Source organism: Microcaecilia unicolor, chromosome 2 (genome assembly GCF_901765095.1).
Source record: "Microcaecilia unicolor chromosome 2, aMicUni1.1, whole genome shotgun sequence".
Classification (NCBI taxonomy): Eukaryota; Metazoa; Chordata; class Amphibia; order Gymnophiona; family Siphonopidae; genus Microcaecilia; species Microcaecilia unicolor.
The window spans coordinates 379,746,166-379,759,278 of record NC_044032.1 but is presented as its reverse complement, the minus strand read 5'-3'; the positions used below and the strand labels follow the sequence as shown (position 1 = coordinate 379,759,278).

At 49.5% G+C, this 13,113-nt stretch overlaps 1 protein-coding gene across 2 annotated transcripts in view; it reads left to right on the top strand.

The window, feature by feature from the left end:
• Nucleotides 1–13,113, top strand: part of CENPC (centromere protein C) — a 247,457-nt gene that overhangs the window by 223,355 nt on the left and 10,989 nt on the right. For both annotated transcript variants that reach the window (XM_030190519.1, XM_030190518.1), the window contains one exon: nucleotides 1,125–1,215. In XM_030190519.1, the coding sequence (XP_030046379.1) occupies nucleotides 1,125–1,215 (91 nt within the window). The remainder of the gene's footprint in view (nucleotides 1–1,124; nucleotides 1,216–13,113) is intronic.

The following is a 13,113-nucleotide window of genomic DNA, read 5'->3' as shown; positions in this document are numbered from 1 at the left end:
ATACAGCATCTGGGGCTAAGCAGCCATGGCACTTTTGCCACTTTCCCCAAAAGGGGGGAGGGAGTATTATGTATTGAGTTCAACTTTTTGTCTTAGGGTTTTAAAGCACTAGCTGGGCTAATGCCTTTTTTTGTGTAACAGGCATAAGCCCTTCCCAATTATTGGTGGCTTGGATCAGCCAGGTAGATGAGAGATCTTCCACAAGGGTGGTAGTGTTGATCCTCTATGAAATGGAATTTCACTGCAACTAACCTCATGTATGAGTAACTAGTAAAAAAGCCCCGTTTCTGATGCAAATGAAACGGGGGCTAGCAATGTTTTCTTCTGTGTGCATGTGGGAGTGTGTGTGTCCCTGCCCTCTGGCCTCTCTCCCCTCCCCCCTCTGAGTCCTTCACTGTTACAGAGCCAGCGATTTGATTTCGTGCTCTGCTGTTTTCCTTCACTGACTGTGTTACAGAGAGGGCGGGGCAGACACTCATAGGGAAACCGGATATCTCGCCCCCTTCACACTTCCGGCTGGAGGCTTCATAGAACGTTGGTGTTGCCTTTTATATAGAGAGATATTGTACTGATTATAATTTCCTCTAGTTAAAATTAATATTTTCTGAAAATCACTTAAATTTGTGGCAATCAAAAGCAGAATAAATAGTTCTTTTGAGAAAGGGGATATAACTGATCCTACAGTATCTGCAGCATTTCCTTTAAATTGTTTAAAGTTTGTTCAATAACAGCAGCCAACATTTTTTTTCAGTTGTTACTTCATTGTAAAGCCTTAGGTTCTACTAATATTTATCTATCCATTTATGCTAGTTGGTATCCTAGCATGGGGCAGAGTTTGACTGTGCAACTAGCACAACTTCACTGAGCAAATAAATTAATAAGTTTTGTCAGATACATGTCATATTTGAGCTTGCTGAATTATGGACTTATCAGATTACCAAAGTTATATAAAATTTTTAACAAAAATTCATGAGTTAGGCTAGTTTTATCCCTCATACTTTTAAAGCTGAGATGACCTGTGTATTCTTAGACAAAATGATCTATATCTATTTGGTTTTGTTGATTTTCATAGAAGTGAATGAATATGTATAATAAAAAGAACTTGTGTTCTGTTTCTCAATTAGGTATATTACATTGTTCGTGGCAGGCTGCTTGTTACGCTACATTGTACGAACTATAAGCTGAAATCTGGTGACCATTTCTACATTCCACCAGGTACGTGGGACTATTTCTGTCATTTTATTTTGTCTTTATGACTTTCTTGTGTCAGGAGACAAAAACACCCTTTTGAGAGTTGGAGAGAAATCTCCTCTTTGACTCTCCATCACTTTTGTGGCCAACAGGTGTCACAGCAGTAATACAGCATTAATCTCTGCATTCTTGGGCTTAGACACTTCAGATCTCTGCAGACAGTATAAGGGACACTAGGTAGCATCGATGGAGCCTGGTATGCCAGAGATGTTTCCCTTACTCGAAGAGCTCAACGCAAATAGAGCCTGTCAATGCTGCTGAACATTGACAAGAGAGACTCCATTTCATGAATACAAGCCAAGAAGCACCAAGTAGACACTGAATAAAGACTAAATTATAATGTACATATCCTATATAATAAAACGCACCTCCAACGTTCTGAAGCTGACTGCGTGGACATAAGCCTTGAGGCATTCGTGCTTCTGTATCCATCTCCTGAAATGATGACGTCTCCCACTTCCGGGTGCGTCAGCAGCGACAGTGCCCAATCACAACATAGCAGCGCAAGCCAACTCCGTTGCGTACCTGTGCTGACGGGGGACCCCAACCCCCGACAGCCGAAGTCCTCTTCTTGGCTGCCGCAGCGTTGCTTGCTGAATGATCTGATCAAGTTTCTGTGCGTGCGTCTGACAGATGCACACACAGAAACTTGATCAGACCATTCAGCAAGCAACGCCGGCACAGATGAGAAGAGAACTTCGCCTGTCGGGGGTTGGGGTCCCCCGTCAGCACAGGTACGCAACGGCGGCGGGGGAGGGTTTTCGGCGGAAAGGGGGGGTCGAGAGGGTCGCGGCAGGGGGTCCAGGGGTCAGTAACGTGGAGGGGGGGGGTGTTGAAATCGGAGGGAGGAGGGAGTCTCAATGGGAGGGGCGTGAGGGGGCCTTGAACTGGAAGGGAGGGAGGCGTGGGTCTCGCAGGGGACAGAGTGAGACAGCGAGGGAGGGTGGGGGATTACCTTGCTAGCGCCCGTTTCATTGTCTACCGAAACGGGCCTTTTTTACTAGTATGTATATATCAGATTTTCCTTTTCTTTCATAATAAATTTTATTTATATAACCCATTTGCTGATCTTTAAAGTTTTACATAAAGAAAGACAGGTGAAATATCATTTAAAGCAACCATACACAGTTAAAAATACCTAGGTGTACAACTTTTTATTAAAACTGTGCTTTCTAAACTGTATACATATATGTAAAATGTAAGATATTATGGAAATACTAGCAAATCAGTTGTTTCAGTTGTCATATTTGAATTTAGTACATCTAAATTCTTAATAGCATATTTTATCTCTGAAGCAGATGGCTTCTAAAAACAAAAAATTCTCCGAGGACAAGCAGGCTGCTTGTTCTCACTGATGGGTGACGTCCACGGCAGCCCCTCCAATCGGAAACTTCACTAGCAAAGGCCTTTGCTAGTCCTCGCGCGCCCATGCGCACCGCGCATGAGTGGCCGTCTTCCCGCCCGAACCGGCTCGTGTTCGTCAGTCTTCTTTTGTCCGCGCTCGGTACGGTCGTGTTTACGCCGTTTGCGCCCCTTAAGTTGACCCTCGCGCGTCTTTTTGACTTTTCGCTGCAAAAAAAAAAAAAAAAAAAAAGGATTTCGGAAGAAGGCCTTTCGGTCTTTTTCCCCTTCCTCTATTTCCAGTTGTTGCCCCGTTAAGTTTTCTTTCGTTTTCGGGGTAGGCCCTTTTGAGGCCTCGGGTCGAATTTTTTCTCCCCCTCTTTTGGTGCCTTACCGCCATTACGAGTTTTGATTTCGCCGGCGTGATTTTTCCGTCCATGTCATCGAAGTCTCCCAGCAGCTTCAAGAAGTGCACCCAGTGCGCCCGGATAATCTCGCTCACTGACAGGCACGCGTCGTGTCTTCAGTGTCTGGGGGCTGGGCACAGCCCGCAGGCCTGTAGTCTTTGCGCCCTTTTACAGAAAAGGACTCAGCGAGATTGGCCCAGTGGAACGTTTTGTTCTCGGGCTGTTCGTCGGCATCGGCACCGGGAGTATCGAGTGCATCGACGTCGACTGCATCGAGTGCATCGAGGCATCGACCCTCTGCGTCGTCGGGGCCAAGACATCGGAAGGCTGCGGCGGCGGTACCGGGACCTCCACTAGTGCTGGTGTCGTTGGACGGTGGTGCTTCGACTGGAGTGCAGGTGAGGGCTGTCCATTCCCCTGCTGGTGGCGGTGAGCCTTCGGGTGGGTCTCCCCCTACCCTGAGGGCTCCTGCGGTACAGCCCCCCCAAGACCGACCTTCTTCGGCCTCGGCCCCGAGGAAGCGACGGCTGGATTCTATGTCCTCCTCGTCGGTACCGGGAAGCTCCGGTGACATGCTTCGTTTGAAAAAGTCAAAGAAGCATCGACACCGGTCTCCTTCCCGCGTTGGTACCGAGAGCTCTGGGTCGCCGAGGGAGTCGGCACCCAGTAGGCATCGGCACCGGGAGGACCGCTCACCCTCTGTTCATGAGGTGTCGATGCGCTCCACCTTGGACAGCCCGGAACAGCCTCCACGCCCGGAACAGACTCTGACATCGACACCTGCATCGGCTTCCATGTCTTTCTCCACAGCCGCTCTGCACGAGAGTCTCCGGGCCGTTCTCCCAGAGATCCTGGGAGAGCTGTTGCGCCCTTCCCCTCCGGTACCGGGGGTGCTTGCGCCACCGGTACCGTCGAGTGAGGCGCCGGCTTGCCTCTTGCCCGGGGTGAGGTCTCCGACATGGGTGCCGCTTGTGGTACCAACTGCGGTCGCCTCCCAGGAAGGCTCCCCGACGACGTCAGCGGAGGGAGCTTCGCCGGTGCGGGTGAGGGAGTCTACCTCTCGACGCTCCCACCGTGGCCGTGGGCACGGCTTCAGACACAGGTCCGTGAACTTGTGTCTGATACCGATGGTGAGGCCTCGTGGGAGGAGGAGGAGGACATCAGATATTTTTCTGACGAGGAGTCTGATGGCCTTCCTTCTGATCCCACTCCCTCCCCTGAAAGGCAGCTTTCTCCTCCCGAGAGTCTGTCTTTTGCGGCCTTTGTCCGGGAGATGTCTACGGCCATCCCCTTCCCGGTGGTTGTGGAGGACGAGCCCAGGGCTGAAATGTTTGAGCTCGTGGACTATCCTTCTCCACCTAAGGAAGCGTCCACAGTACCCATGCATCATGTCCTAAAAAACACATTGCTGGCGAACTGGACCAAGCCTTTAAGTAATTCCCACATTCCCAAGAAGATCGAGTCCCAGTACCGGATCCATGGGGACCCAGAGCTGATGCGCACTCAGTTGCCTCACGACTCTGGAGTTGTGGATTTGGCCCTAAAGAAGGCTAAGAGTTCTAGAGAGCATGCTTCGGCGCCCCCGGGCAAAGACTCTAGAACCTTAGACTCCTTTGGGAGGAAGGCCTACCATTCTTCTATGCTCGTGGCCAAAATCCAGTCTTACCAGCTCTACACGAGCATACACATGCGGAACAATGTGCGACAGTTGGCGGGCTTGGTGGACAAGCTCCCTCCTGAGCAAGCCAAGCCATTTCAGGCGGTGGTCAGGCAGCTGAAGGCGTGCAGAAAATTCCTGGCCAGAGGGGTGTATGACACCTTTGATGTTTCGTCCAGGGCCGCTGCTCAAGGTGTGGTGATGTGCAGACTCTCATGGCTGCGTGCCTCCGACCTGGAGAATAGGATCCAGCAGCGGATTGCGGTCTCGCCTTGCCGTGCGGATAATATTTTTGGAGAGAAGGTCGAACAGGTGGTAGAGCAGCTCCACCAGCGGGATACCGCTTTCGACAAGTTCTCCCGCCGGCAGCCTTCAGCTTCTATCTCCACAGGTAGACGCTTTTATGGGGGAAGGAAGACTGTTCCCTACTCTTCTGGTAAGCATAGGTACAATCCTCCTTCTCGACAGCCTGCGGTCCAGGCTAAGCCCCAGCGCGCTCGCTCTCGTCAGCAGCGTGCGACTCAGCAAGGCCCCTCGGCTCCCCAGCAAAAGCAAGGGACGAGCTTTTGACTGGCTCCAGCAGAGCATAGCCGACATCCAAGTGTCAGTGCCGGGCGACCTGCCGGTCGGAGGGAGGTTGAAAGTTTTTCACCAAAGGTGGCCTCTCATAACCTCCGATCAGTGGGTTCTTCAAATAGTCAGGCAAGGATACACCCTCAATTTGGCCTCCAAACCTCCAAATTCTCCACCGGGAGCTCAGTCTTACAGCTTCCAACACAAGCAGGTACTTGCAGAGGAACTCTCCGCCCTTCTCAGCGCCAATGCGGTCGAGCCCGTGCCATCCGGGCAGGAAGGGCTGGGATTCTATTCCAGGTACTTCCTTGTGGAAAAGAAAACAGGGGGGATGCGTCCCATCCTAGACCTAAGGGCCCTGAACAAATATCTGGTCAAAGAAAAGTTCAGGATGCTTTCCCTGGGCACCCTTCTCCCCATGATTCAGGAAAACGATTGGCTGTGCTCTCTGGACTTGAAGGACGCCTACATGCACATCCCGATACTGCCAGCTCAGACAGTATCTGCGATTTCGGCTGGGCACACGTCACTTCCAGTACTGTGTGCGACCCTTTGGGCTCGCCTCTGCGCCCAGAGTGTTCATGAAGTGCTTGGCTGTAGTAGCAGCGGCACTTCGCAGGCTGGGGGTACACGTGTTCCCATATCTCGACGATTGGCTGGTGAAGAACACGTCCATGCAGATGACTATTCGCCTCCTGGAGCTACTGGGGTTTGTGATAAATTATCCAAAGTCCCATCTTCTCCCAGTGCAGAGACTAGAATTCATAGGAGCTCTGCTGGACTCTCGGACGGCTCGTACCTATCTCCCAGAGGCGAGGGCCAACAACCTGTTGTCCCTCGTCTCGCGGGTGCGAGCGTCCCAGCAGATCACAGCTCGGCAGATGTTGAGATTGCTGGGCCACATGGCCTCCACAGTTCATGTGACTCCCATGGCCCGCCTTCACATGAGATCTGCTCAATGGACCCTAGCTTCCCAGTGGTTTCAGGCTGCTAGGGATCTAGAAGACGTGATCCACCTGTCCACGAGTTTTCTCAAATCCCTGTATTGGTGGACGATTTGGTCCAATTTGACTCTGGGACGTCCTTTCCAAATTCCTCAGCCACAAAAAGTGCTGACTACGGATGCGTCTCTCCTGGGGTGGGGAGCTCATGTCGATGGGCTTCACACCCAAGGAAGTTGGTCCCTCCAGGAACGCGATCTGCAGATCAATCTCCTGGAGTTACGAGCGGTCTGGAACGCTCTGAAGGCTTTCAGAGATCGGCTGTCCCACCAAATTATCCAAATTCAGACAGACAACCAGGTTGCCATGTATTACATCAACAAGCAGGGGGGCACCGGATCTCGCCCCCTGTGTCAGGAAGCCGTCAGCATGTGGCTCTGGGCTCGCCATCACGGCATGGTGCTCCAAGCCACATATCTGGCAGGCGTAAACAACAGTCTGGCCGACAGACTGAGCAGGATTATGCAACCTCACGCGTGGTCGCTCAATTCCCGAGTAGTGCGCCAGATCTTCCAGGTGTGGGGCACCCCCTTGGTAGATCTCTTTGCATCTCGAGCCAACCACAAAGTCCCTCAGTTCTGTTCCAGACTTCAGGCCCACGGCAGACTGGCATCGGATGCCTTCCTCCTGGAATGGGGGGACGCCCTACTGTATGCTTATCCTCCCATACCTCTGGTCGGGAAGACTTTGTTGAAACTCAAGCAAGACCGAGGCACCATGATTCTGATTGCTCCTTTCTGGCCGCGTCAGATCTGGTTCCCTCTTCTTCTGGAGTTATCCTCTGAAGAACCGTGGAGATTGGAGTGTTTTCCGACCCTCATCACACAGGACGAAGGGGCGCTTCTGCATCCCAACCTCCGGTCTCTGGCTCTCACGGCCTGGATGTTGAGAGCGTAGCCTTTGCCTCTTTGGGTCTGTCACAGGGTGTCTCCCGCATCTTGCTTAAGTACATATAAGTACATAAGTACATAAGTAGTGCCATACTGGGAAAGACCAAAGGTCCATCTAGCCCAGCATCCTGTCACTGACAGTGGCCAATCCAGGTCAAGGGCACCTGGCACGCTCCCCAAACGTAAAAACATTCCAGACAAGTTATACCTAAAAATGCGGAATTTTTCCAAGTCCATTTAATAGCGGTCTATGGACTTGTCCTTTAGGAATCTATCTAACCCCTTTTTAAACTCCGTCAAGCTAACTGCCCGTACCACGTTCTCCGGCAACGAATTCCAGAGTCTAATTACACGTTGGGTGAAGAAAAATTTTCTCCGATTCGTTTTAAATTTACCACACTGTAGCTTCAACTCATGCCCTCTAGTCCTAGTATTTTTGGATAGCGTGAACAGTCGCTTCACATCCACCCGATCCATTCCACTCATTATTTTATACACTTCTATCATATCTCCCCTCAGCCGTCTCTTCTCCAAGCTGAAAAGCCCTAGCCTTCTCAGCCTCTCTTCATAGGAAAGTCGTCCCATCCCCACTATCATTTTCGTCGCCCTTCGCTGTACCTTTTCCAATTCTACTATATCTTTTTTGAGATACGGAGACCAGTACTGAACACAATACTCCAGGTGCGGTCGCACCATGGAGCGATACAACGGCATTATAACATCCGCACACCTGGACTCCATACCCTTCCTAATAACACCCAACATTCTATTCGCTTTCCTAGTCGCAGCAGCACACTGAGCAGAAGGTTTCAGCGTATCATCGACGACGACACCTAGATCCCTTTCTTGATCCGTAACTCCTAACGCGGAACCTTGCAAGGCGTAGCTATAATTCGGGTTCCTCTTACCCACATGCATCACTTTGCACTTGTCAACATTGAACTTCATCTGCCACTTGCACGCCCATTCTCCCAGTCTCGCAAGGTCCTCCTGTAATCCAGGAAAGATTCCACTAAGAGGAGTTACTTCTTTCTGTGGAGGAGGTTTGCTGTCTGGTGTGACAGCAAGGCCCTAGATCCTCGCTCTTGTCCTACACAGACCCTGCTTGAATACCTTCTGCACTTGTCTGAGTCTGGTCTCAAGACCAACTCTGTAAGGGTTCACCTTAGTGCAATCAGTGCATACCATTACCGTGTGGAAGGTAAGCCGATCTCAGGGCAGCCTTTAGTTGTTCGCTTCATGAGAGGTTTGCTTTTGTCAAAGCCCCCTGTCAAACCTCCTACAGTGTCATGGGATCTCAATGTCGTTCTCACCCAGCTGATGAAACCTCCTTTTGAGCCACTGAACTCCTGCCATCTGAAGTACTTGACCTGGAAGGTCATTTTCTTGGTGGCAGTTACTTCAGCTCGTAGAGTTAGTGAGCTTCAGGCCCTGGTAGCCCAGGCCCCTTACACCAAATTTCATCATAACAGAGTAGTCCTCCGCCCTCACCCTAAGTTCTTGCCAAAGGTTGTGTCGGAGTTCCATCTGAACCAGTCAATTGTCTTGCCAACATTCTTTCCTCGTCCTCATTCCTGCCCTGCTGAACGTCAGCTGCACACATTGGACTGCAAGAGAGCATTGGCCTTCTATCTGGAGCGGACACAGCCCAACAGACAGTCCGCCCAATTGTTTGTTTCTTTTGATCCCAACAGGAGGGGAGTGGCTGTGGGGAAACGCACCATATCCAATTGGCTAGCAGATTGCATTTCCTTCACTTACGCCCAGGCTGGGCTGGCTCTTGAGGGTCATGTCACGGCTCATAATGTTAGAGCCATGGCAGCGTCGGTAGCCCACTTGAAGTCAGCCACTATTGAAGAGATTTGCAAAGCTGCGACGTGGTCATCTGTCCACACATTCACATCTCATTACTGCCTGCAGCAGGATACCCGACGCGACAGTCGGTTCGGGCAGTCAGTACTTCAGAATCTGTTCGGGGTTTAGGATCCAACTCCACCCCCTAGGCCCATGTTTATTCTGTTCCAGGCTACACTCTCAGTTAGTTGGAAAAATTGTTAGGTCTCTCTCAGTTATGTCCTCGCCGTTGCGAGGCCCAATTGACCATGTTTGTTGTTTTGAGTGAGCCTGGGGGCTAGGGATACCCCATCAGTGAGAACAATGAGCCTGCTTGTCCTCGGAGAAAGCGAATGCTACATACCTGTAGAAGGTATTCTCTGAGGACAGTAGGCTGATTGTTCTCACAAACCCGCCCGCCTCCCCTTTGGAGTTGTGTCTTCCCTTCCATTTGTTTTGCTACATATGGGTCTGACGAACACGAGCCGGTTCGGGCGGGAAGACGGCCGCGCATGCGCGGTGCGCATGGGCGTGCGAGGACTAGCAAAGGCCTTTGCTAGTGAAGTTTCCGATTGGAGGGGCTACCGTGGACGTCACCCATCAGTGAGAGCAATCAGCCTGCTGTCCTCGGAGAATACCTTCTACAGGTATGTAGCATTCGCTTTATAGAATGGTGTAATATGGCTACTGCTGTTAGCATCTCTGGTCAGCATCTCTGTGTCACCTGTATATTTCCTACATGGTTCTTGGAATACAAATAGGAAATCAGTGGTTAAAGATGTTGACAACTCAGGGCAGGGCTTTGCTATTGCTCTGAGGATCCTCAAATGATAAATGCCTTAATGATGACTCATGACTGTTCCACATACTCAGAATCCAATGACGACAGTGGTTTTAAATTTAATATACAGTCTCAAGCCCACTGTTTACTTATCCCAATATTTAAACAATTTTTAATCTTCCTTGTATCAGCTTCTCAAACATTAGATAACCACAGAACTTGAGTAGGCTAGAAAAACCTCCCTCCTTTTTTGAACTTTTATGTTTCAAACATCAAACATATAAAAGACAAGTGACCGACTCACCCGCAAATGCGCAGTTGAGACTCTGTCCTGCCCTCGCGTCAAGACGTGATGACGTCAGAGGGCGGAACGTAGAGGGAAACAGACGCTGCTGGCCTGCTGCTGCCGATGAAGAGCCTGGAGACGAAGGAAAACATCGCTAGCACATCAACCTCCACCCTCCCCCCCATCCCTGACGTCGTTGCCGCCGCTCCCTCCCCTCTCCGTATCGGGCCCCCTGCACTGACATGAGAGCGCCTCTCACCTCCGTGTGGAAGCGCTGCAGGCAGCAGCAATCTGCTGCTGCCTGCAGCGCTTTCACACGGAGGTGAGAGGCGCTCTCATGTCAGTACAGGGGGCCTGGCACGGAGAGGGGAGGGAGCGGCAGCGAGGAGGGTAGCTGGACATAGGGGGGGAGGATAGGGGGGGAGAGGAAGGTTGCTGGACATGGGGGGAAGGCAGGGGAGAGAACAGGGTGGGGGGAGGCCAACGGAAAGCGGAGGGTTGCTGGATATGGGGGGAGGGCAGGGGAGATAGGAGGGTCGGTGGATGGGGTGAGGCCAGGGGAGAGAGGAGGGTCGGTGGACGGGGTGAGGCCAGGGGAGACAGGAGGGCTGCTGGTCATGGGGGGGAGGACAGGGGAGAGAGCAGGGTTGCTGGACATGGATCGATGGAGGGGAGGGGAGGGCAGGGGAGAGAGGAGGGTTTCTGGACATGAGTGGAGGGCAGGGGAGAGAGGAAGGTTGCTGGGCATGGGGGGAGGGCATGGGAGAGAGCAGGGTTGGTGGACGGGGGGGGGGGGGAGGCCAAGGGAAAGAGGAGGGTTGCTGGATATGGGGGGAGGGCAGGGGAGACAGGATGGTTGGTGGACGGGGGGGAGGACAGGGGATACAGGATGGCTGCTAGACATGGGGGGGAGGGCAGGGGAAAGAGCAGGGTTGCTGGACATGGATCGGGGGAGGGGAGGGCAGGGGAAAAGAGCAGGGTTGCTGGACATGGAGGTGAGAATTACAAATCTCGCCCATTTTAATGGGCTTAACGGCTAGTATGTCATATAACGTCCTCATGTGCATACGTCACGCCTTCATAAAGATTCAGAAAATCTTGTCTTGTTCTGCTCAGGTGACTAATTCCAAAATATCAAATGCTGTCAGTGTTTTGCTGTCCTGTGTTGCTGCATCAAGGAGTTCACCCAGCCAGCACACTGATATTTTGCATTATCACAGACATCGGTTAACTGTTGTACAAATGGAACTTCCACACATTCATTATACTGTGAACTCTAAAACTCACAGTGGCATCATTCTCATCTGCTTTACTGTGAGTCTCAAACACGGTTTCAGCGTTGAATATAGGTGGCTGCAGAGTATCCCAGCCAATCGTACACTGACAAGTATTATCCTATTATTTGAGGAACCCCCTTTTTTAAAATTTGCTTTTACCAAAATCCCAAAACAAATTTTAAAAAATGCCTTTCAAAACAAATTAAAAAAAAAAAAAAAAAAAAAAGGTAGCCACTCAATTCCAACATTTAAACTTTTCAGTTCCATGGATTGCACAGTAAAATCCTGCGTTGTTCTCTCTGTAACAGAGCTGTTCTCCAATCCGCACCTCAAACCGATTTCAGAACACAGTCTAATACTGTTGCTCTCAGATCGAGAAAGTCATGACTTAAATGAAAAGTGTCGAATCTTGAGGGCCTCTTTACGCTGTCTGTTCTAATTACTTCTGTTTTCTATCAAGTGTGTATACAATCTGTGGAAGGTTTGTCTCGCGTGGACCACTTGTATAATATATCACCACTTCCGATTTACAAGATTTATTATTTCAGAACAAACCTACTAGCCACCAGGTTGTCAAAAACACTGAATCTTCTATCACAACGCACCTGATAGGTGCCATAGGGGTTTTGACCCCCCCCCCCCCCCCCCCCTTCTTTCTACATTTCTTTCGTCCTGGTTCTCAGTTGATAAGATCAACATAGGATCGCCTTCAGATTTCTCCCTCTAATACGCTTTCCATAGATTTTTATGAGCGAATATCTCATAGGTTCTCATCAGTACCCAGCATTTTCTCAATATTTTGAGACCCCATACTATTGCATCCGTACTTCATAACACATAATGACATCCATATCATCTGAAACAGGAAATATCTTCTGAAACTGGAGTTCTCTGTTATTGAATAAAGCTCCTTTATATGCTTTCTTCACCAACGTGTGGGCTTAACCTGTACTAGAAAAGCCCTCAGCAAATCCTTAGATTGTTGTTTGTAATCTTCCGTAGTAGAGGATAACGTATTATAGAGGGAGAAATTTGAAGAAGATCTCACTGATGCATTAAAGTTGATAGGGTAATTCAAAGCAACCTTCAACTATTGGATATATAAAACTTCTTTTCCTGAGCAAGTAATTAATATTGTATCAAAACTTGGTAATAAAGGGCTTTCTCATGGGAACCAGGATGGCTTTGCAATCAGTGTTTGACCTTCCTTATTTTTTCCTAGCCTGCATCAGTCCTAATGAAGACTATGTACAAACAGTTATCAGTAATGGGGGTATATAAATTTAAATAAGGATAAAATCTCTGAACTCTCTTAACAGGGACAAGCTCATCTCTGCAATGAAGTCCCACAAATTGACCTTCCTATCCAGATCAGAGAGTTCCAAAATCATTTTCCCTTTTTGCTGTCCCATCTCACACCTGTAGATACTTCTGTATCAGATAATCACACAAAAGCAGCTATTCTGGACTTGTTTGCTCAGGGATATGACAGTACCTAATTGGCCCTTAGTTCTGCTAACTAGCTATACCAATGAAAGGAACAAGGCCACAGATAGAATAAATTATTATTTATTATAAATATAAAAATAATATGGAAAATGCAAATCAGCTTACAAAAATAAGGCACACACACATATGATTAGCCAAATAAACTATATGGATAAGTGATAGTACAACTAATCAAACCACTAATATCCTAAGGATTATTATGAGAACTTACACAACTAATATGTCCTGTGCAAAATACACACTTAGCAGCTAGTAATTCACTGACCACCAGTCCTGAAAAACCAGTCTGTCACAGATAAAACTGTGG